The sequence below is a fragment of the Exophiala viscosa genome, assembly GCF_022695815.1.
Source record: "Exophiala viscosa unplaced genomic scaffold EDD37scaffold_11, whole genome shotgun sequence".
NCBI classification, from domain to species: Eukaryota; Fungi; Ascomycota; class Eurotiomycetes; order Chaetothyriales; family Herpotrichiellaceae; genus Exophiala; species Exophiala viscosa.
In genome coordinates, this window is record NW_026944363.1 from 1042103 (window position 1) to 1062554 (window position 20452).

Below are 20452 nucleotides of genomic sequence, written 5' to 3' on the forward strand. Positions count from 1 at the left end.
CAAAACCAGGAGACGATAAAATTACTTTGGGTGAATCGAAGGCTCGCCAGTCTCAGAAAGGAGGCCGAGGTCGCCCGAAAGCCCAGATTGACCAAGCAGCATTGTAATTTCGAGCCGCTAACGCATGCACTTGCCTCTATTTCAATGCCTACATTGCCTACAATGTCTTGACCCGGGCCGGTGTGGAGACCATCCCCATGCTTTCCGCAGATGAAGGTGAGACCTGCGTTTGCCCCTCCCTCTTACGAGGCAATGTTCATTGAAATGTTCTTACTACGATAGGTCTAGCGTTCCGGGACAACCCTTCATGGGCTCAGAGCACCAACTCAGGCCCTAATGTCGCCTGTGTCATTGGTGCACAAAAGCCCCTAGAACATTTCAATGAACATTGCCTCGTACTGCTGGTCACAATGCAAAGAACGACTGCATAGATGGTTGGATACGTCGATGACACTCCAGGTCTATGGTATTGGCCCTTGGGTCAATCGCACTGCTGCCGCTTCCCCGGGAACTGAAGGGAAGTGGGCGCCAACCCAAGGGTTTCCTGCAAGCACTTGAGGTTGACCAAATCTGACAGATCAATACACACATGTGTTGTCACTCCCGTACTGTCATTGAACAAAAGCATCAGGCAATACTAGATCGAAGCGATTCAACATGAGCAGTATACCTCGTGCTTGACGCCACACAAGTTGCCATATGATAGGCACCAAGGCCGCTAGGGTTGATCGGCCTACAGTACTTATGCTTTGCATCCTCGGCACGGAAGTCCTTCACGATCGAGTTAATGAAGGTGATGTTGTTGCAGGCGACAGCATGCCATCTACTTTCATCCTGGCGAAGAGCTACTTCCTACAAATCCAGGACGGTGACCCTGGTACACTATGATCACCATGGCTTTGGGAGATGTTGACCTCTCTATGAACATTTGTTGATTGTTCATGCCAGACATGCGATACGCACAGTTACCGAAGGTAAGCTTTTCGAAGACAAGTCGCCCGGCGGCCACTGAGCAAGACCTTTTTTCATCATATCTCATCTATTTATCCAATTTGCGATCTGGACAGGAAAGGTCAAATGGCTCTTCAGGTCCGATGGGGGGATAATAACATACTCAATCAGATAACGGCGTTGGAGGATTCTACCATAGCTGCGACGGAAAGCCTCTTTCATTATGTTCACCCTATCGTTGCTCGTGACAACTGAAGCTGAACAGTGGCTTGTTCTCATCAGGGCCCGTGCCCAAGCCATCGATATCCTAACGAGGGCACTTTCACTTCCCATATGGCGAACGGAGATATCATTATTGCCGGCTTACTACCAGAACGCTATCAATCTGCGCCTGCACAAGCCAATACGCGCTGTGGGCGCCTTGGACGCGGACAAGTATGACCAACTCGAAACGACTGTCAAGGAGGTCAAGCAAGGCGTGGACCTGGCGATGGCAGATTTCAGGCATGCCACAGACACCGGTGCGACTTGAAGAGGCTGGGCTCCCCAGGAGGCCTGTGCCGCATGGCCTTTCGCTCTTCTCGGCGAGCTGGGAACATTTGTTCACGCAACTCGCATCTGTACTTGTCCTTTCTCCAGTCTTTGACCCTGTTCGCAGTGGTGTTGATGAGTCGTACCAATAAGATTGCTGCCCATAAAGAGATCCCCAGAATGAATACGAGAAGATGATATCACACTCTGACATGGCGTTGAGCAGCGCCACGTGATTGACCTCGTAAGCTGAAAGCAAGGACCCGCCAGTGTTCGCTTATCTGCCACGTCTGCCAACCTGCCTTCCCACTTCCCATCTTTCCACCTACCCACCTGCCATGTGTCCTCCATCTTTTCCATCATCTTTATCTTATCCACAGCGTTTAGTGTCAAAGACTTCATCTGCCATGGATCGCGCACGGTCCCATACCATAATAAGATGTCAAAACTCGCGAAAGGTCAAGCATGAATCACAGTTATAACGCCCAGGCTTGGTAACTTTCGTTCGCAAGAGTACCATAAGCACCGGTCTTGATAGCGAAGCTTGCTTCAAAGTCAAATATGCTAGGTAAGCACGTTGAGGTAGCACCGAGATTCACCCAATCGGTATTGTTCTCTGGTGCACACGGTCAAGTTCCCAAGTCGATTGCATTTCATTCAGAACTTTCATGTCGAGGACGACTCCGTTTTATCGTCGTCAATAACATTACAATGGCACCGCAAACGTGGGCGGTGAGCTGAAAAACTTAACTCAGCACATGCTGCTAGAGTATCTAAGAAGCAAAAATATCATGGAGTCCCCCCATTTCCCAACTCCGAACCTTCATGGATCGCTGTTCGAGACAGATTATACTTTACGCCAAACGAGACGATTACCAGTCGTTCCAAACAGGGAGCACCGTAGCCGACGGAGGCTCCGGTTTATATGGTGTCCAAGGCTCCGAAGGGCTTGAGGGCTTGGAAGGCTCTGAGCCTCCTTTGGGAGATGAGGGTGTTGAAGGGTGACCTCCAGACGAGTGGCCTCCGTTTCCGGAGGAGTGACCTCCATTTCCGGAGTGACCTCCATTTCCCCACGAGTGGCCGCCAGATCCGTGGGATCCTTCGCTAGGTGATGATGGTGATGAGGGGGTTTCGGGTGTTGATGGTGAAGAGCTGCCTGAGCTGCCAGAGTTGCCCCAGTCGCCCCAGCTGCCTGATGAGCTGCCAGAGTTGTCGGAGCTGCCTGAATTGTCGGAGCTGCCAGAGTTGTCTGAGCTTCCAGAGTTGTCGGAGCTGCCAGAGTTGCCTGACCACCACGACCCTCCACGCCAGTTGCCTCCTCTGAAGCCTCCCTTTCCGTGGCCATTTCCGTGGCCCTCTCCCTTGCTGGAACCTCCGTGACCTTTCTCTCCGGATTTGCCGCCCCAGCCGCCGAAACGTCCGAAGAAGCCTCCTTTGCCCTCCTCGGACTTGCCCTCGGACTTCTCGCCCTTGGACCACTTGCCCTTGGACTCGTGTTTGGACTCGCCCTTGGACGACTTGCCCTTGGACTCGTGTTTGGACTCGCCCTTGGACTCGTACTTGGACTCTTTGCCGCCCTTGCCGAAGCCTTCCTTGACACCTTCCTTAGACCAGTCACCCCATTGGGCCTCGGCTTCAGGTTGGGCATCACGCTTCAACTGGGTGTGTACGCCAGCGGCGGAGCAGAGTTCTGTGGCAGCTTTGAGTGTGTCTATGGCAGGTCAGTATGCAGGTGACAGTGGCTCAAGGTATGGCAACATACCATAGGAGTCGTCGCCGTTGCAGCTCTTCTCAACACATGCAGTCACTGATGACATGAATGTGGAGGATGTGCAGATACATGATGTATCACTGGCCTTGCAGCCGGTGGAGGAGATGGCATCGGTCAAGCAGACCGCCTTCACATGGGTCAGCGACATTGTCCTGTCCTTGGAGAGGTTGTACTCACTGAGCATAGGGGAATACGGCCGGCCTGTGTCAAGGCGGCCAGGCCAAGAAGAATAATGCTGCTGGTGTATCCCTTCATTATGGCAGCTAAGAACGAATGGTAATGGTAACGAGCGTGATGGACATTCGGTCGCCAGAAACAAAAAAGAGACGTGGAGGACAGACCGGAGGTAGGACCTATATGAGGGAGCGAGGGAAATCAGCTTGATGGAGCATTCCATTTCGGTTGAGATAAACCATGGCGCGCCCCGAGAAGGATGGAGCTGATTTGCCCGAACTTGGCTTCATCCATGATCCAGCTGGCTCCTCCGACAACCATGGGTGCAAGAGAAATTTGGTTCCTGGCGCACAAGCTTTGCAAGGGAGCAGATCGCAATCGAACCAGATGACAGCGGATCCTCCGAGCCAGCAGGTAAAGGCAGTCAACACGGCTTGTCTATTATGTTGTCATGCATGTCTCACGCGCCGAGCGCTAGAATTGGACGCAACCTCCGATCGTTTCGAAGGATATTCAGGCACATGCGGGCTCGTTACCTACAGAAAAGGGTAAGCCTAGACGCCACGAGCACGCCACGGATATCTAGTCCACAGCATGAACGGTAGGGCTAAAAATGTCTGAGCGAATCCCAAGGGAGCCCTGGCAGGACTAACGTTTTCACGGAGCTCGTCCAGATATAATGAGTGACGCCAAGGTCAAACAAGGTGAATTACTGTCTTGCTGAATCCCCTTTTCATGCTTGGGCTGGAGATTGGAAGTCTGAAGAGGGCAGCCAATTTTGAAAGGTTCCACATGGGCCCGATGGCCTCGACAGGGGCTCCGGAGCCTTGGTCGGAGCCTCGCCTGTGGCCTTATTGGACAAAATCCCACTCCATCAACAAAAAGTTCCAGCTGGCGAGAGTGGTACTGTGATAGTTGCCCCTCTTGGAGGGCCCTCTTCACCAGACCGTCGAAAAGCTTCCCGAATAATTATTTTTTCTACAGACTACGACGCTGTATTTACTCTAAACAAGGACTCCATTTCTGCTTGCTCGCTTGGGAATGACGAGGGATGATCCTTACACCTGCCAACTGGCGAGAATGCGGGAGGTCCGCAGATCCTCGCTCGGTCAAGCGCTCTCTTGACTCACAATCACTTTCCTTCACAAAGTGATTGTTCTGGCATTTTGAAGTCAGCGCGCCAGAAGCTTTCTGGGCGCCGGCAGACTGAGTACCTTGGTCAGGAAAGGTGGGTAGGTCGGAAGGCCAGGAATCTACCATCTCTCGTCGAGGACTCCTCATTGCTAAGCTACGGTCCGACGGTGCAGCAAAGAACGAGTGGTATGCTCTGCTTGACACGCCGGAGGCTGACTGGTTGACTTCTTTCATCCTCTGTGGACCGGCCATGGTTCAAGCCTGGCAGGTGGAAAAATGGCGCTGCCTCGCTTACCGTCGAGAATGTTTATTTCTTCGCGCTCATCCCACCATCGCTGCAATTCTTGAACGTCGTCTTTCAGCTTGACCGAGGACAGCAGCATTTGTTGAGCGCCTCTTTCTGGCTTGCCCTGGCTGTCAAGGTAGAGTATTCCACTGATTATGCACCTCGACAAGTAGACATGACGTCGAACTTCCCCATATTGGCCAAAGCTCCTTGGTGGCGCCTCCCCAGCGTCCGAGCTCCCTTGTAACGGTCATAGCTTCATACCCGCGAAGCTGGTACCACGAGCTTAGAACCATGTCAAAAACGTTCCCCTGAAAGGTTGAATTGCATCAGCACATGTTAAGAACTAGTTTGTCCTGGCTATCTAAGACTTCTGCCACACTTCATTCTTCCCCCAGACGTCCGAGCGTGGCTTTTGGTCCGGCTTATCGCTCGGTTCCAAAACCTTCCTGTATGCCCACTGGGCAAACTTCACACTCGGCTCGTCAAACAACTTGGTGACGACATCGGCAAGCCACACAGTGACCGGGAGCAGAATCAGATGGGCAAAGAGATAGTTCACTTCCATACCGAAGGGACCCCAGCTAGGAAATGCGAAGCGGTTGACCCATTGCGGGCACACGATAGAGTGCCCATCACGTACACGCCCTGTCGCGGCGTAGACTCGGTCTCCCAATGACCACAGAACCGGTCCGTGGACAAGATAGAAGCCAAACGAGACCTTGCCAAGATACTGGCAGATCGGGGTTTCGAAAATGGCCCGCAGCCAGGGCAAATGCGGCATGCAGGCCACCATGAAGGTCGCCGCCCAGAACCGGTAGAACCACCGGAAATCGTAGAAGGCTTGCGGCTTGAGGAAGGACAGGTAGTACCACCCCGGTGAGTCTCGCAGATGCGGAAGGTCGTTTGTGATTGAGGGCACACCTCCCAGCCATAGGGCGGCAAAGAACAGCATGTAGAAGATGTAAGTCTTGACCGGTTTCAAGGTGTAAAACATGTTCGGGAGCTGGTCTTTCAGAGCCAGGAGTTCGAGATCGCAGATCAACATGCCCATGATGAAGAGGCCGCAGAACCAACCGTCCACGACATAAATGAAGTAGAAGACCAGCCCGACCTCACACCACAGTCGACAATTTCTGCCAAGCCGAGCAAATGCGAGCAGGGTGGTGTAAACCACGATCGAACCTCGAAACTCCATGGGGATGGACCAAGTGTGGTCATTGTAGCTGAGCCAAGGCTCCCCTTGAAAAACGAAGCTGAAGTTCTTGACGGCACAGTACCACATCCAGAGTTCGTCCTTGAACGTCCTCTCTGGCTTCGGCGCGATAGGATTGCTCGAGTAGATGCCGAAAATGTGCCAGGTGGCCATCCACACGAAGGTGGTGCAGAAGACGGGAATGAACAGTCTCATCCACCGACGGAACAGCGCCGAGCCCAGGTTGTCGGCGAGCGGCTTTGTGTCGTTTGCGTGGATCAAACTAAGGGGTTTCGCTGACAGGACGTAGCCTGATATCACGAAGAAGATGGCCACAGCGAAATGGCCACCCGAGAAGAACAGTCGAACTCCAGGTAGAGCGACGAAGTAGAATTGGTTGTTGTAACCATAGGCGTTTTCGAGGATGAATTCTCCTCCAATGCCTGCGTGGCCCCAGACCTGGTGATGCAGGCAGTAGACCATGAAGGCTGCGAAGCCTCTGAGGCCGTCAAGGTAGGCAGTACGGTGCAATTTCTTGCCTGTGTTGTTGCTAGAGATGGCACGACCGATCGATGACAAAGATGGTCGTAGCATACTGCTTGTCGATGCCATCCATTTCTTTTTCAATTCCGATGCTGGTTTGGAGTGACCAAGAAGGCCTTTCTCCAGCACCGCGTCGCTGCCCGATCGGTCCATGTTGAAGTCAGGCGGCAATAGCAGAGTGACTGGGGGAAGAAGCCAGCAATCTAGATATGAGCGCCGTCCTCACACCGTCCTCGATGTGGTCGGTGTCTTCGAGTTCAGGCCTGAATTAGGTTTCTTGTTGTAGGATGACGGGTAACGAAGAAAGAAATGTTGTTATCGCTGCTATCAACACCCTGGTTGATGTGTGTTGGATGATTTGCTGTTGTACCAGAGTAAGTTAGTGACTAAGCCGAACAGAGTCAGCGAAGGCGTCTTTGCCGAGTCCGGACCGCAAGGTGTAAATTCCGGCTCAAAAGGTCTCCTGCATGCTGTACATTATGCAAAGTTGGCTCTTGAACCGGACCACTTTGCCTGAGACAGACCGTCAAAGACCAAAATTATTGAAGGTGCAAGGGGTGGGGGCGGCGCCACCATTGTGATCGTAGCTCCGTGCTTCGGTTCTCGATAAGCCATCCGCACTGGCCTTTCCACGTGCAGGCGATATGAAGAGCTCCATTAGACCCGCACCACCACCCCGGCTAACGTCAAATAACGTCCTACGCTACTGCAGGTCCGGAGACGAGAATCACTGCGGAAATAGCATTTCCCGGCCGGGGACTGTCCTTGGGTTCATCCTGGTACTGTCATTCGTTGGTACCGAATAAGGAGTCGCTGTATCAGGATATCCCTCTCCATGCCCTCTCCTGACTCCTGAGGCCGTTCCAACAAAGGCTGGCTGTGGTGTAACATGATTCACATGCTGAGCAAGGGAGAACAATCGATCATGCAGCCCAGCTCGGTTGTGGCTCTTTTAGTTTCCAATCTTGTCAACGCCACCCTTTACTGGTCAGATAACAAAAGGTCTTATTTTTGATCAGATCATCAGAAGGGGAAATCACGATCTCAGGACTTCCCCTTCGCGGCCACCTGAAATTTCCATTAGAGATTCGTTGTAGCGCCCAGAAGTCCACTTCGCCTTGTGAGGTGCGTCCACTTATCAGCCGGTACCATCGTTCCTGTCCTCGTCCCGGAGCAGGCCTGGCTGGACCGGTTCTCGTGGGAAAGCCCACTCACCAGCATCCCTTTGCTCAGTGCTGTCCGTTGCTTTCCACTGCAATAACCTCTACGCGCTAATCTCCCTAGCCCCATCGTGGCGGCTCTTATCGATTGCAACAAATTTTTGAGGAGTCTCATTACCCTTGACCTTTGCTACCTCAAAATTGGAGACGAAGTCTCACTTGCGTTCAGTTCTCTTCCTGCGCAATTGTGTCTTCGTCATGGTGGCCTTGGGAGCCTCAAATCGACCCGTTGGGGGCGCCATGGTCAGGGCATTCCGAGGGTTTCTCCCTGTGGTCATTACTGGCTTGCTCTTCTTGTTTCTTCACGGTCTGTTCGGGAGCAGTTCATACCGGGCGATAGGAGGAACGTTCCCAGAGAAGATTTGGCAGACCTGGAAGATCGATGCCGCAGGCCTCGATCCCAAAGACGCGGCTCGAGTGCGGACATGGACAGTCAAAAACCCGAAGTACAGATACGAGCTCCTGACCGACGACAACGCCCTCAGCTACGTCAAGCATCATTACGGTCCCAACGGCATCAACAGACCTGATATCGTACATGTCTATGAAACACTGAACGCGAAAATCATTCGGGCCGATCTCCTACGATACCTTGTCATGTACGTCGAAGGAGGCGTGTATGCCGATATCGACGTCGAATGTCTGAAGCCGGTGGATGGCTTCATTCCCAACAGATACGACGTCAAGGACATTGACATGGTGATTGGTATCGAAACCGATATGCCAGATTTCAAGGACCACCCCGTGCTTGGCCAGAAGTCTCAATCATTCTGTCAATGGACCTTTATGGGCAAGGCTAGGCTGCCGGTCATGATGAGATTGGTTGAGAATATCATCGCGTGGCTTAACTCGGTCGCGAAGAAGCAGGACAAGCCCATTTCGCAGATCGAGCTTGACTTCGACGAAGTGCTTATTGGCACCGGGCCTTCTGCATTCACCAAGGCTGTGCTTGCAGAAATGTCTGCGCAGACGGGTAGGGATGTGACGTGGGAAGAGTTCCATGACTTGTCCGATTCGAAGGTCGTTAGCGGCGTCCTGGTGCTTCCTTCCGAGTCCTTCGCTGCCGGAACTGGACACTCAGCGTCTGGCAATCATGACGGAAAGAGCGCACTCATCAAACATCACTTCCACGCCTCGTCTTGGCCCACCAACCACCCCAGATTCAAGCACCCGATCTACGGCGAGGTGGAAAGATGCAACTGGAACCCTGAATGCGTGAAGCTATGGGATTCCAATACTGCCTTCTTCAACTCCCTCCCTGAACAAGAACAACTCAAGCTTGTCCACATGAAGGAGCTTGAAGATGCGAAACGTCCTCTCGTGATGGACGACCAAGGGCCTATCGGAGGAATGGCTCCTGTGGCTGGTATGCCTCCGGCGCCTGCGGCAGCGGCAGACGGCGCGGTAGGAGAGGTGGCACTTCCTCCTGGAGCAGCACCGGCAGACGACTTGTCACTTCCTGCTGTTGATGTTGGAGGCAAGGGCTCTGGAAGGGACTCCAAAGCGAAGGAAGCAGACAAAGATGCCAAAGCAAAAGATCCGAAGAAGGACGTCAAGCAGTAGAAGCGAGCCGAAGTGACGGCATTCGCCAATTGTGTGCCCGAGCTCTTATTCCAGCATGCAAAACGTCGAGAGCGGAGATCCCTGCGATGCTTCCAGAAACTCAGCCGCATATACCGGCATCGATCGTTCTTCAGTGTTGCCATTATGCACTTGGTATACGACCGAATCTTGCAGAGGTTCAAGATACGCCGGACCCAGACCCTTCGCGCCAGAGTGCAACCGGGCCTAACATTATGGAAGACAAGGCTTGTGGGAAACACGATTATCATGAAATTGTAGACACATTCGAGATCGAATGGCTGACGATGGCGTTGGAAGGAACATGTCTTGGGCTGGTAATGGGTTGTCGCTTGGACTTATGGTCCTTTGGTACAGCGACATGTCTCAATGCATGCTAAACATGGCTGCTGGGAGTTTATACGGACTGTGGTATGCGACTTTCAAGTTGCAAGAGACCTTGTTAGAGCTGTACGAATTGATAAAGTGTCATAACCAGAAAGCCTTGCAATTGTGCATGGACGCAATAACTATCCAGCTCCATCTCAATCGTCATCTACCTGTTTACTAACGTCACCACATCTTTTTCCGATGACATCCAGCACAACGCAGGAAGACTGGGACCAGTATTGCGGAGAAATAGTCATGAACAGTCATGAGGATATGCGTGTCATCCAACACATGTCAAAAAAGCTTCCGGTGCAGTGGAAATCCTTCTCCCCTCGTGGTCTGATCACAGCGACAACAAATGGATCACAGTCGGCGTTGGGACCAAATGTTCATACCAGCCAAGCCTCAACAGCGCCAGAACGACGCTGAGGCGCTGGAATCAGCAATTATATCACGGCGCGTCCGACAAAATATTGGACCACAGGCCGGTGTAACAAGCGCCTCGCTTCAATCAGGAGTCATTCCACTTTGAGTCTCGAGGTCAGTAACCGACGGACGCCAGAGACGGGGGACCCTGGCCATACGTAGATCCCCGGTAGAATTTTCTCGAGCAGGGATCAAGGCACCGGGCTTGCAGCGACGCTAGACCCATATCTGGCCCACCTGCTGCAGGAACAACCACTTTCTGGGATCGCCTCGCATGGTATTATTTCGGAAATGTGCAGCCCAATCTCCCGGATCTGCAGGTGCCAGGTGAGGCCGTTTTCTATGGTCCAGCTTTTCTGCTGGGATGTGGGAGTCCAGCTTATCTTCAGCCAATTCGTCTCTCCCCATCAAAGTGCCATGTACCCCTAAGGGGCTAGCCCCCCTTCACCCTCCTGACGTGCGCATAATGGAAATTCCCTGCTGCATAATCTGGCTATAGGCTATCCCATCAGCTTATGGGGCTCCGTACGGAGAACAGTAGGGCCATGAATTCTGCTGCTTTTTTTTCTTCCGTTTCCTGTTTCCGGCAAGGCAAAGTACTGGGCTTTATGGGGTCACGGTTGCACAACCAATTCTGATTGCGTGCTTGTGCATGAGGCTTGGTGGCACTAGCAAGATTGTGTGGACTCACCTCGGTTCCTCATCAAAGCTGATATCGACCCAGATGCAATTTGACTTCGGATCTGGACTCTAGCCTATACGTGAAGACAAACCTTCCCGTATCTTAGGCCCTGGACAAGCGAGAAACTCATCTTTTTGTCCGATAAGCTCCATCAGACCGGTGCACATTGTCCCTTTGCAGTCGTACATTTCAGCCTTGGGCACATCATTTCAAGACGACGAAGTGGTTGTCGTTACTCCTCGCTACAATTCTGTCCACTTTATACCACCGTGGAGGACGTGTTGGCGGCAATATTGCTGCACCACAAGAGTAGTCATGTTGGTTCGGGCATTCCCCAAGCTGCTCATTGTTGTGTTGCCTCTGCTCTTCCTGGGTTATTTCTTCAGCGGTTATGGACATTCACGGACATCCGGCGAGGAGACAACATTGCCTCGATTAAGTCGTTGGTTGCAGCAGAGTCAAAGCTCAGATTCTGGGGAAAGCGAACAGGCGTCACTGCTAGCTGACAGCAGAGACATCATCCACCTGCCAATTCCACCACCACCAATAGTCGACGTCGACGACGATGGCAGGGCCGTCGTGGACCGATCTTTATATCGAGAAGTATATTCAGCCTCAAGTCTGAATGGAGAATTCATCAGAATCCATTTCGGCGGCATCCCAGCATACAACCCCAACATCATCCCACATCCCACCAAGCACGACCTCTGGATCATTGTCGCACAAGAAGAGCAAACCCACGAGCCGCACCACGATGTCATCACCGAGTTGATTTGTGATGCCGGTTTCCTGAACGGCGTCCTCACTTGTGCCGAAAAGCCGGTCCCGATTCCCCTCAAAATCCATGAGCCTCACTGCAAAGGCGACATGGCTTACTTCAACTTCGCCCTGGGATCGCGCGATGCTCGCGTCGTCTATGGGCCCGACGCACCGTACATCTTGTACGGCTCGCATTCGGAGACGACATGTCTAGGCGTTTGGGTCCAGGATCTTCGAGTCGTGCTGGAAGACTACGTCGTCGAGTCGGCGATTGCCAACCTATTCCGCGAACCCGCCGAACTGCACCGCCCTCCGCCTCACAAGGATCTGGAGAAGAACTTCTTCCTGTTCTGGGACCATGACCACAAACTCTATGTGCACCACGACATCTCCCCGAGACGTGTCTTCGCCCAGGTCGAGATGGACGGCAGTGTCGGCCCCGATCTGGCTCCCGCTGCGGCAAGCACCGACGAGATTTGTATGGCGAGGTACATGCCCGCGTTCGACAAGGACCACGAGTCGATCCACCAAGCCACCAACTCACTGTCCATCACACTCTGCAAGCGCGCCGACCCAGGCTGCAAGCCCGGCCCCGAGAATACGTTCATCATGCACGTCTTCCACTTCAAATCCTTTTACGACTGGCACGGCGTGTACGAGCCATACGTCGTGCTCTTCAACCAACAAGCTCCGTTCGCTCTGCACGCGATATCCAAAAAGCCCTTCTGGATTCACGGCCGTGACGTCCTCAGCGAGATGACTGGTGCGATTTCGTGGGAGAATAAAGAGAAACCCGCACGTCACTCCGAGATGTTCTACATCACAAGCTTGAGTTGGAAGACCCACGGTCAACGGTATCATGGGTACATTGACGATGAATTGTTCATTTCCTTTGGCATTGAAGACTCGAGGCCCGGGGTCATGGATGTCATTGCCGGTGATCTGTTGCAGGATCTGGGCATGTGTGGCGAGCTTCTTGACAGGACCACCAAGGCCGAAGTTAAATCATGATATCAGTTTAAGCGTTTGTACAAGACTGTCCGATTGCATTTGCCGGAGTCTAGGGATTCGGGATTGGGATCTAGGATAATGGATCAATGACTGCAGATAGAGACACAGCGGACTTGGTCCTTTGGAATTCTGATACCACTTTGTGTTCTTATGTTTGCATATCCATTGCGCTTGCATATATCTTCAAGCATACGCTTTATCGCACAATGGAGGAATGAAGAATACAAGTATACATAACATGATCTATCTGTATCGATGAAGGGTATAATTATACATTGTACAGTCTAAATAACAGTATAAGTCTATGACTGGCTCTTCACCTTTTTCGGCGTGTCACAAAATGCGAGATCTTGCAGCAAATCGCCCGCAAGTACGTCTATACCTCCGGACCTCACATCCTCGATTCCAATCGCAAGAAGTAGCGGGTCATCAATGTACCCATGGTACGTCTGGTTCTGGTTCGCCCAACTCATGCTAGTCATGTAGAACAGCTCGTCGTGGTTCTCGATCCCGCAGCCGCTCACGAGCATGGACTCCATGCCGCAGCTGTGTGGCTTTTTACCGTTGATCCAGAGCCCCTTCTGCGAGATGGCGTGCAACTCAAATGGCGCGTTGCGCTTGAACAGGACAACATGCCCATAGTACTGAGCGTGCCAATCGTGGAACATTTGATGATGCACAATGGTCATCAGGAATGTGTTGTCATCGTTTGGGCTGCACCAGCGATCGGCACGCTTGCACAATGTGATCGAAAGCGAGTTCGTGGCTTGATGAATAGTTTCGTCCGCCTTGAGGGCCGGCATGTGACGCGCCATGCAGGCGGAATCGTGGTATGCCATGCTCCCCGACAGGTCGCGCCCAGCTGAGCCACTCAGAGATAGTGCAGCAAATGTCCGCGAAGGGTAGATGTCTTGGTGAGCGTACATCCTGCCTTCGGGGTCCCAGAACAAGAACCAGTTCTTCTGCATGATACCGTACGGTGGAGGCCGTTGTAGTTCGGTGCCGACCTGAAAGCTCGCCCCTTTCGAGTCAAACACGTCGTCTCTCAAGACACTGAGGTCCTGCAGGAACAGGCCGAGACAGCTGCGCTCGGCTAATGTGCCATACATGACATAGGCCGCATCAGGGCCGTAGAACATGCGAGCATCGCGGGGACCGCCTCGTAGATTGTGGAAAACCAGGTCGCCCGGGCAGTGTCCTTCAGTCCTCTCAATGGGTAACGGAGTGGCGGTGTCTATACATTTGAGAGTGCCGTCGATGAACTTGGCGGTACATGCTATTTCGGAGTTGTCGAAGATGCCTTCTTGGATCTTGACTTGAAGCCCGGCCACAATGTATGCATCAGGCTGAGTAGGATGAGGGATGATGTTGGGATTGTATGCCCTGAGCCCGTCCCCCCAGTCTATGCGGAAGTACTGGCGATCCGGGGTCGAAAGTGAGTAGAGCTTGCGGTACAAGGAAGCATTGAAAATGGGAGAGTCGTCCTCGTCGATGACAGGGACTGGGCTCTCCTCGTGCTCAAGTCCGAGAGCCTCGAGAGGGAGGTCGAGGTCAATATTGCTCAATTCTTCTTCTATTCGATCGTGGTGGAAGAAGACAACCAACGTGATGACGATCAGCAGCGCCGTGAGAATGAGTCTCGCTGGGCGAATGTGCCGGATGGCCATCTTGGTGCTGGGTCGGGCATTGGCCGTCGAAACCCGTACTTGACCAAAAAAATTGTTTTCCTTGGCTTATGCAGATGTCATATCCCCTGCAACCACTGTATTGCAAAGCCTAAGTTGAAATGATGATCCCTTCCTTCGCAGCAAGCAAAATCGGGTACTGCTACGGCGAAACATTGAGCGCTGCAAATTCACCGATGCTGAAGGGTTGAAGCTTCACCAATTCAGGCAATATCTGATGCCGCTTCACAATGACTGAAGACGGCCTCGACCGTTCCGTGTTCAGCAACAGTACTTTCGACGGTGCCGTCACTCACAGCAGTATTGTGTGGTGGTGCAGTAGTTTGGGGTGGAAAATCTCATGATCTTCAGGTGAGCCACGTGAGGCTAATGGAGATCCTCAAGGACTAATGTCAGGGGCAATGCATATCCGGAGCGTGACTGCAGATACGAGCCGGGACTTGCCTGGCGTACCTCTCGTAAGGCGCAAAATGACAGCGTCTAGGTCAAGCCACCGATCATCACTATGATTGGTCGGATAACAAATACCTTAACCTCCTCATTGTCCTCAATAAGTTGCGGGAGGCGGTCCTCAAAGAAGAGGTCTGGACAAGCCATGAACTCTGACTCCGATCGTCCCGTATCCGCGATGGGCAGCAGAGGTGTCAAGCGAGGGTAAAGAGCGGCAAACAGGAAAACCTTGTTAGTGCGGTGAACCTGACACTGCGGCTTGGTATCGTGTGCTATCTTTGAGGTACAGCAAGTGCAATCTTCCTCAGATGCAGGAGAGGACTTATCAAGCAGGATGAAATTGAAATTTCACATGCCCAACTTCAACAGACCATCTTGCGCGACGGGGATCCGATGCATGCAAACCCATGTTAGGAGATTTGGAGACGACGGGCCACAGTCATCCGTGTTCAGGGGCCTCAATCTCTTCCAAGTCACGTGATATGCATGTCTATCACAAGGGGTAAAAGTCGGGTGTAACCATTTGTGCATTCGGATCTGACCAATAGAGCAATGTACTATGACAGCATGCAGCTGTGCACCGCATATGTAGTCCCCTCACACCATTGATAAGAGACATCGCCAATGGAGGCTCGCGCTGTGTTGGACGCTGCTTGCAGAAGTCATGCAAAAGGTGAACCATGTCTCAATTCTGGGTAGCCGCCCGGATGCAAATCGTCCTGCGGAATGTCTCATGCCGGGATGTCGACAATCCGGGAGTGGTGAAGGTTTTGGAGCCCAACGAAGAAGACGCCTGCAACCTTTGATATCCAGTGATCGGCATATTAAAGCCAATTGCATCATGCATGGATGGATCGACGATAATCAAGAACCTCCTGGGGGATCTCCTGCCTACCATAGTAGGATTTAGCGCCTGACTGGTGGTCACAGACTGCTTGCATGAGATTCTCCATTGGTTTCTCCATAGCACGTCGTTATCAGCATCATTCTATCAGCGCCTCCACCACCATCGCTGTCGACAATGCATAGATGTCCTGCCGCTCTTGCTTAGACTTTAACAGCAGCTGTCAACCTCAGCGCACTGGACGTTAAGCGAGGTGGTCTCGAAGCTGGGAGCCAACCCGCCAGGTGCTGCGGAGCCGTGCGGTCACTGCGGCGTTGAGCGAAGACCCTGTGCCAAGAGCATCTTCAGCGTCTTCTCCCTCTTCTGTTCTGCTCCGTGGTGCCGTGGCTGACTGAAAACTAAACTTAACGGTCAACAATGGATCTGCTTTGACTAAAACGGCCGACCCTGTATACTAGAGCAGTTTTGGGACAAGCCAGCCGTTGTATTGGCATTCCGGGAAAGATGGTCGCGCTAGACTGAGACATACGTGAAGGTTATCCCTGCAGACTTGACTCATTCAGGCTACAGCTAGTCTACTAAGGTCCAAGTTAGGCAGCTCCGAGGCCCAAAGCGGATCAGCGGATGGCCTATCACGGCCCATATCTCGCATTTAAAGTACAAGCTTATTTCAACCGCCTGGGAACCTTTGAGAAGGCTTAGGTTCTGGAGGGGCTTCGACCAGCGCCATACTGGGATCCCTTTTCCCCTTCATCTTATCTGCGCTCCATCAACTGGAACCACAGCTCCAGGGTCCCAACAGACGGCCATTGGTTCCAAGGCCCTTGACGCAGCACCAGAATGGCACTTTGAAGGTCCGTGCTTGAAGCCGCCGACTGAAAAATTATTGGATCCGACGTCATGTCCGTGCGCTGACACCACGAGGGTCGCTGTCAGAACTCCGAGACAATGGTTTTCATCTTCCATGAGGACGGTTCCTGGCTTCCATGACGATAATCCCCATCTGTGCGTGTAGGTCAGTGCGCTGGCACAGACCATCAGAAGGGTTTTTTTCTTCTTTCGAAGGGTCAGATCTCCGATGCCATGTGGCACCATGGAAAAGAAGCCGAGAACTAGCGACGATCTGGTGTAGCATTACTGTGGTAGTAAAAATTTCCCCTTTATCGTGCGGCGTCTCATTATCTTATCGATGTTATCACAGTGTGGGTTCCCTTTGGTAGGCAGGGGTGCTGGCGAGAGTACGATAATTTCCACACAGCACGGCTTTTGCACCTGAACATTATCATCCCTCGCTTCCAAATCGGGCTACCCCTGATCAGTTCCTTACGGAAATGGGCACAGGACTACGAATCACCTCCCCTGACTTCAGCAAGCCCCAGAAAGATGCTAGAGCAGAATGGCTTGATCAGCTCCTCGCATGCATCATGGATGCGTCGATCGTGGTTGGAACGGGTTGTGGGCCTGGAAGCCTCCATCCACTTCCAGGTACACGGTACTTAGCAGCTGGCAAAGACCTGGCACGAGCATTTTACCTCAAACCTTATTCGCAGTGTGGACTAAGGACTTTGCCGACTCTGTCGGATCAACAGAATGGAAGCAGCTTACGCCTTCTGCCTTCTATCCAATCGCTAACCCAAGTTGACGCCAGATTCCGAGAGATGTCCATGCAGCATTTGAGACCTGGTCATCAGAGAGCTTGCCGTTAAGGATAACCGACTCCACCTTGTTCTTTTCACGCGACTGCTTCTTCCACCTCCGCACCGCGTAGAAATTGTTCAGTGTCGACACTTGACGTTGCAGGACTTTCGTTCAGCAGGGAAACCTTTCATTCACTAGGAAACTCGTTACGCAAGATGACGGGGACGACGGCCTCGGGCAAGCCCACGCACAGTCGTGTTGGCACATTGGCGAAGACAGCATGCGTGGCATGTCGGCGACTAAAGGTGAGTGACTTTGCGGCTCTTCGCTACCTGAAGTCTGACGAACGCCTCCCGCCAGATGAAATGTGTAGGTGCACAGAACCCGCCATGTGCACGATGCTCGAAAGTTGGACGAAAATGCGTGATTCCGCCGGTCATGGCTCACCATCAGATCATCACACCCTACAGCTCAACCGAAGACATGGTCGCTTTGGCGAGTCATCAGAAACCGAGACAGCTGGTGTTTCCCTTGACACCGGTCGTGGACACGAGGCACGACGCCATGTCCACTCCTCATTGGGACCAACACCACGATTTCACCAAAATGCCGTGCGTACCGTCGCAACCGAACGGCCGAATGGAAGTGCATATGCTGGACATGAACACGGCCAAGCAACAACACTGGAACGACATACAGCGGCATCCCATGTCAGCACACTTGCCCACCAGCTACAGCTACCCATCCCTCGTTTCGTTAGACGTTAACACAAACATTCATTACATACCACCTCCAATTACCGAAGTCAATATTTCGAGTGTCAGTGTTCCGGCGACACCACTGCATCACCCTCGCTCGTTAGGAAGTCAAAGACCACGTAGTTCGCCGAGTGACGAGGAGCTCTCGCATCTGTGTCGCTTGTGAGTTTCTTTGCCCGCTCTTCTGATGTTCGGCGTGAGTGCTGACTGTGAGCCTTCTAGCTTCATCATGAACCTCCTCGTCTACATCCCAATCCTCGCGGAGTCAGACGTGGGTGATTTTGCGGGGATGGTGAAGACGAACAAAAGACCGCTGGCGTATAGTATGGCCTACGTCGCTGCGCGCTTTGTTCCAGGATGTCGATCCATACGCGCCATGCTTGTTCCCGAAATCCTCTCCATGCTGAAGATCCGGTACGAGCATGCCGATCGAGGCGACGACGAGCGCTGGATGCTTCTGCAGGCGTTTGCCGTGCTGTACAGCTGGGCATCCCCGCAAGACATTGAGCGAAGCATGAACAGCACCGATGACGAGGTCGAGCTCAGTCAGGACGCTCTCCGGGCGTCGATGGAGATGCTTGCGCTCCGCTGGTCCTTGCACAGGTCCGGCGAGGAAGTTGTTCGCCTGACGAAAGAAGGCGGCGACATCCGGCAGACGTATGCTTTCCGCAAGTATTGCTATTGGCTCTGGATGTTTAGCTCGGCACATTTCCACTCTCTACTGTCTCGCACGCCTCCGACGATCCGCGAGGACGCGACAATCAGATGGGCAAACCAGAATCTGCAGCAGTACGCCAACGACGAAAGCACCCTGCAGATACTCGCCGAAGTCGATCTGAGTCTCTTGTGGATTCAAAAGGGTGTCAACGAGCGAAATGCGGGGGAGTGGTGGTGTCCGATCTCCAACGAGACTGACTTGACATCGACGCTGTCTGTGCTCAAGGGTCTTGACGACGCTTTAAATGTCTGGCACCGGAGGTGGCATCGTCCAGACCAGCATCCAAGCACGGATTTCGCCGTGGACCCGGGCAGGAGCAGCTCGATTGACTTCCACCACCGGTTTACCAGGTTCTGTTTTAGTACGCACGTCACCAAGCTATCCCAGTCTTCGGCACCGGGCGAAACCGTCCCGTTATCTGTTGTCGACCTGATCATCCAGTCGGTCGAGCGAGCATCGACCCTCTGCAACCTATTTCTGGACTTGACCCCCTTGGCCAAATCGTCTATCCGGTTCGCCCCCGAGTCGACCTTCGCCATGGTCGCCTTTGCCTGTGAATGGGTGATCCGGGCCAAGAGTTTCTTCCCCGGGATGGAGTGCGTCAAGCCGCATGAGCTAGATAGCGTCCGTGGAGTCGCGGAGCTCATGGTCGATCTCGGCATCGATAACAAGCATAGCGCGCGAGTTTATGGCGAAAGCATCCTGGCGAAGTTGCAGACGTCCTCGAGGCCGTCACCGTCACGGGCCACAACCTGGAACATGCTTCCTCAAGAACATAAGCTTGACCAGCAGACCTGGGCTCCTGCTACTACCCCAACCCCCCACTCTATGGGTTCACGAGCTCTGATTGAATCTGTAAACGCCATGGATGGGGTGTGGCCGTTGCGAAGCTCGCCGATTCAACGGCCCCAGTCCACAGGCCCACAGTTAGGTTTAGCTATAACGTCCGGCGACGGCGGCGAAGTCTTTCCCAACTATAACGGCTCCGAGTACTTTCACTTCGATCCGACTTGGTCGATATGAGAAACCCCAGAAAAACTGCCCCTGATCCCCGGGTTTCCTGGGATGGGACCATCCCCCTTACGCTTGAGAAGAGACTTTCATCCAATCATGGAGAATCTCTTTTGAAACGAAATCCGGAGCTCTGAGACTCACGAACTCTACTCGGAGATTCGAACTTCAATGGTACAGAGACTAGTTGGTAATTGTCCGGGCAGGCTTCGAAGCTTACGCCTTTCAGTTCTACGGTCCCGTGGAGGTCCACAGGACACCATTTAACAGTCCGGAGACCAGCGATAAGCTTCAATATCGCTTAAAAGACAGAAATGTCTCTTTCAGGGGGCTCTCCCAAGTTGGGAAGACTGCCTCCTTTGTTCTACGCACGGGATCATATGGAAATCATCAGGGTCCGGCATCAGAGATTGCATATCCCGCGTTAGGTTCGCGTTCAAAGCCACCACACGCAAATACACGATAGTGAGGCCTTTGATGGTTCAGGTCATACGCTTCATGATGAGACGGAATACACGATTCGCGACGAAGGACAGGTACTGTACCATATCGCGGGGGACGGCGTTGGGGCTGGCACGTACAATAATGATACAAGTACCCGCCGAGGCACATATACCACCAGTCTTCGCAGAAGTCACGACAGCATAATGTCGACGACCCTGATGTCATCAGCTTCAGAAGTAGTAGATGCCGTGTGAGGTCCAAGGAGACGATG

General features: G+C 52.9%; 5 protein-coding genes across 5 annotated transcripts; 3 read left to right on the plus strand and 2 right to left on the minus strand.

Moving 5' to 3' along the window:
• Window positions 1–5211: 5211 nt before the first annotated feature.
• On the minus strand, window positions 5212–6738 carry EDD37DRAFT_673906 (acyltransferase 3; the record flags this gene model as incomplete). Its single annotated transcript, XM_062819491.1, has 2 exons — window positions 5212–6581; window positions 6609–6738. 2 exons carry the CDS (start codon window positions 6736–6738, stop codon window positions 5212–5214), a joined length of 1500 nt encoding a protein of 499 aa, XP_062667066.1.
• Window positions 6739–7715: 977 nt separating this feature from the next.
• Window positions 7716–9856, plus strand: EDD37DRAFT_639955 (glycosyl transferase). Its single transcript, XM_062817205.1, has one exon. It carries the CDS (start codon window positions 8004–8006, stop codon window positions 9366–9368), a length of 1365 nt encoding a protein of 454 aa, XP_062667067.1. The 5' UTR covers window positions 7716–8003; the 3' UTR covers window positions 9369–9856.
• Window positions 9857–10766: 910 nt separating this feature from the next.
• EDD37DRAFT_697461 (uncharacterized protein) lies at window positions 10767–12896 on the plus strand. Its single transcript, XM_062820158.1, has one exon. The coding sequence runs from the start codon at window positions 11179–11181 to the stop codon at window positions 12631–12633; it is 1455 nt and encodes a 484-aa protein (XP_062667068.1). The 5' UTR covers window positions 10767–11178; the 3' UTR covers window positions 12634–12896.
• Window positions 12897–12935: 39 nt separating this feature from the next.
• EDD37DRAFT_659547 (uncharacterized protein) lies at window positions 12936–14300 on the minus strand (the record flags this gene model as incomplete). The annotated part of the gene is made up of 1 exon (XM_062819044.1): window positions 12936–14300. One exon carries the CDS (start codon window positions 14298–14300, stop codon window positions 12936–12938), a length of 1365 nt encoding a protein of 454 aa, XP_062667069.1.
• Window positions 14301–17688: 3388 nt separating this feature from the next.
• EDD37DRAFT_653478 (uncharacterized protein) lies at window positions 17689–19749 on the plus strand (the record flags this gene model as incomplete). Its single annotated transcript, XM_062818576.1, has 2 exons — window positions 17689–18170; window positions 18231–19749. 2 exons carry the CDS (start codon window positions 17689–17691, stop codon window positions 19747–19749), a joined length of 2001 nt encoding a protein of 666 aa, XP_062667070.1.
• Between the last annotated feature and the right edge of the window lie 703 nt (window positions 19750–20452).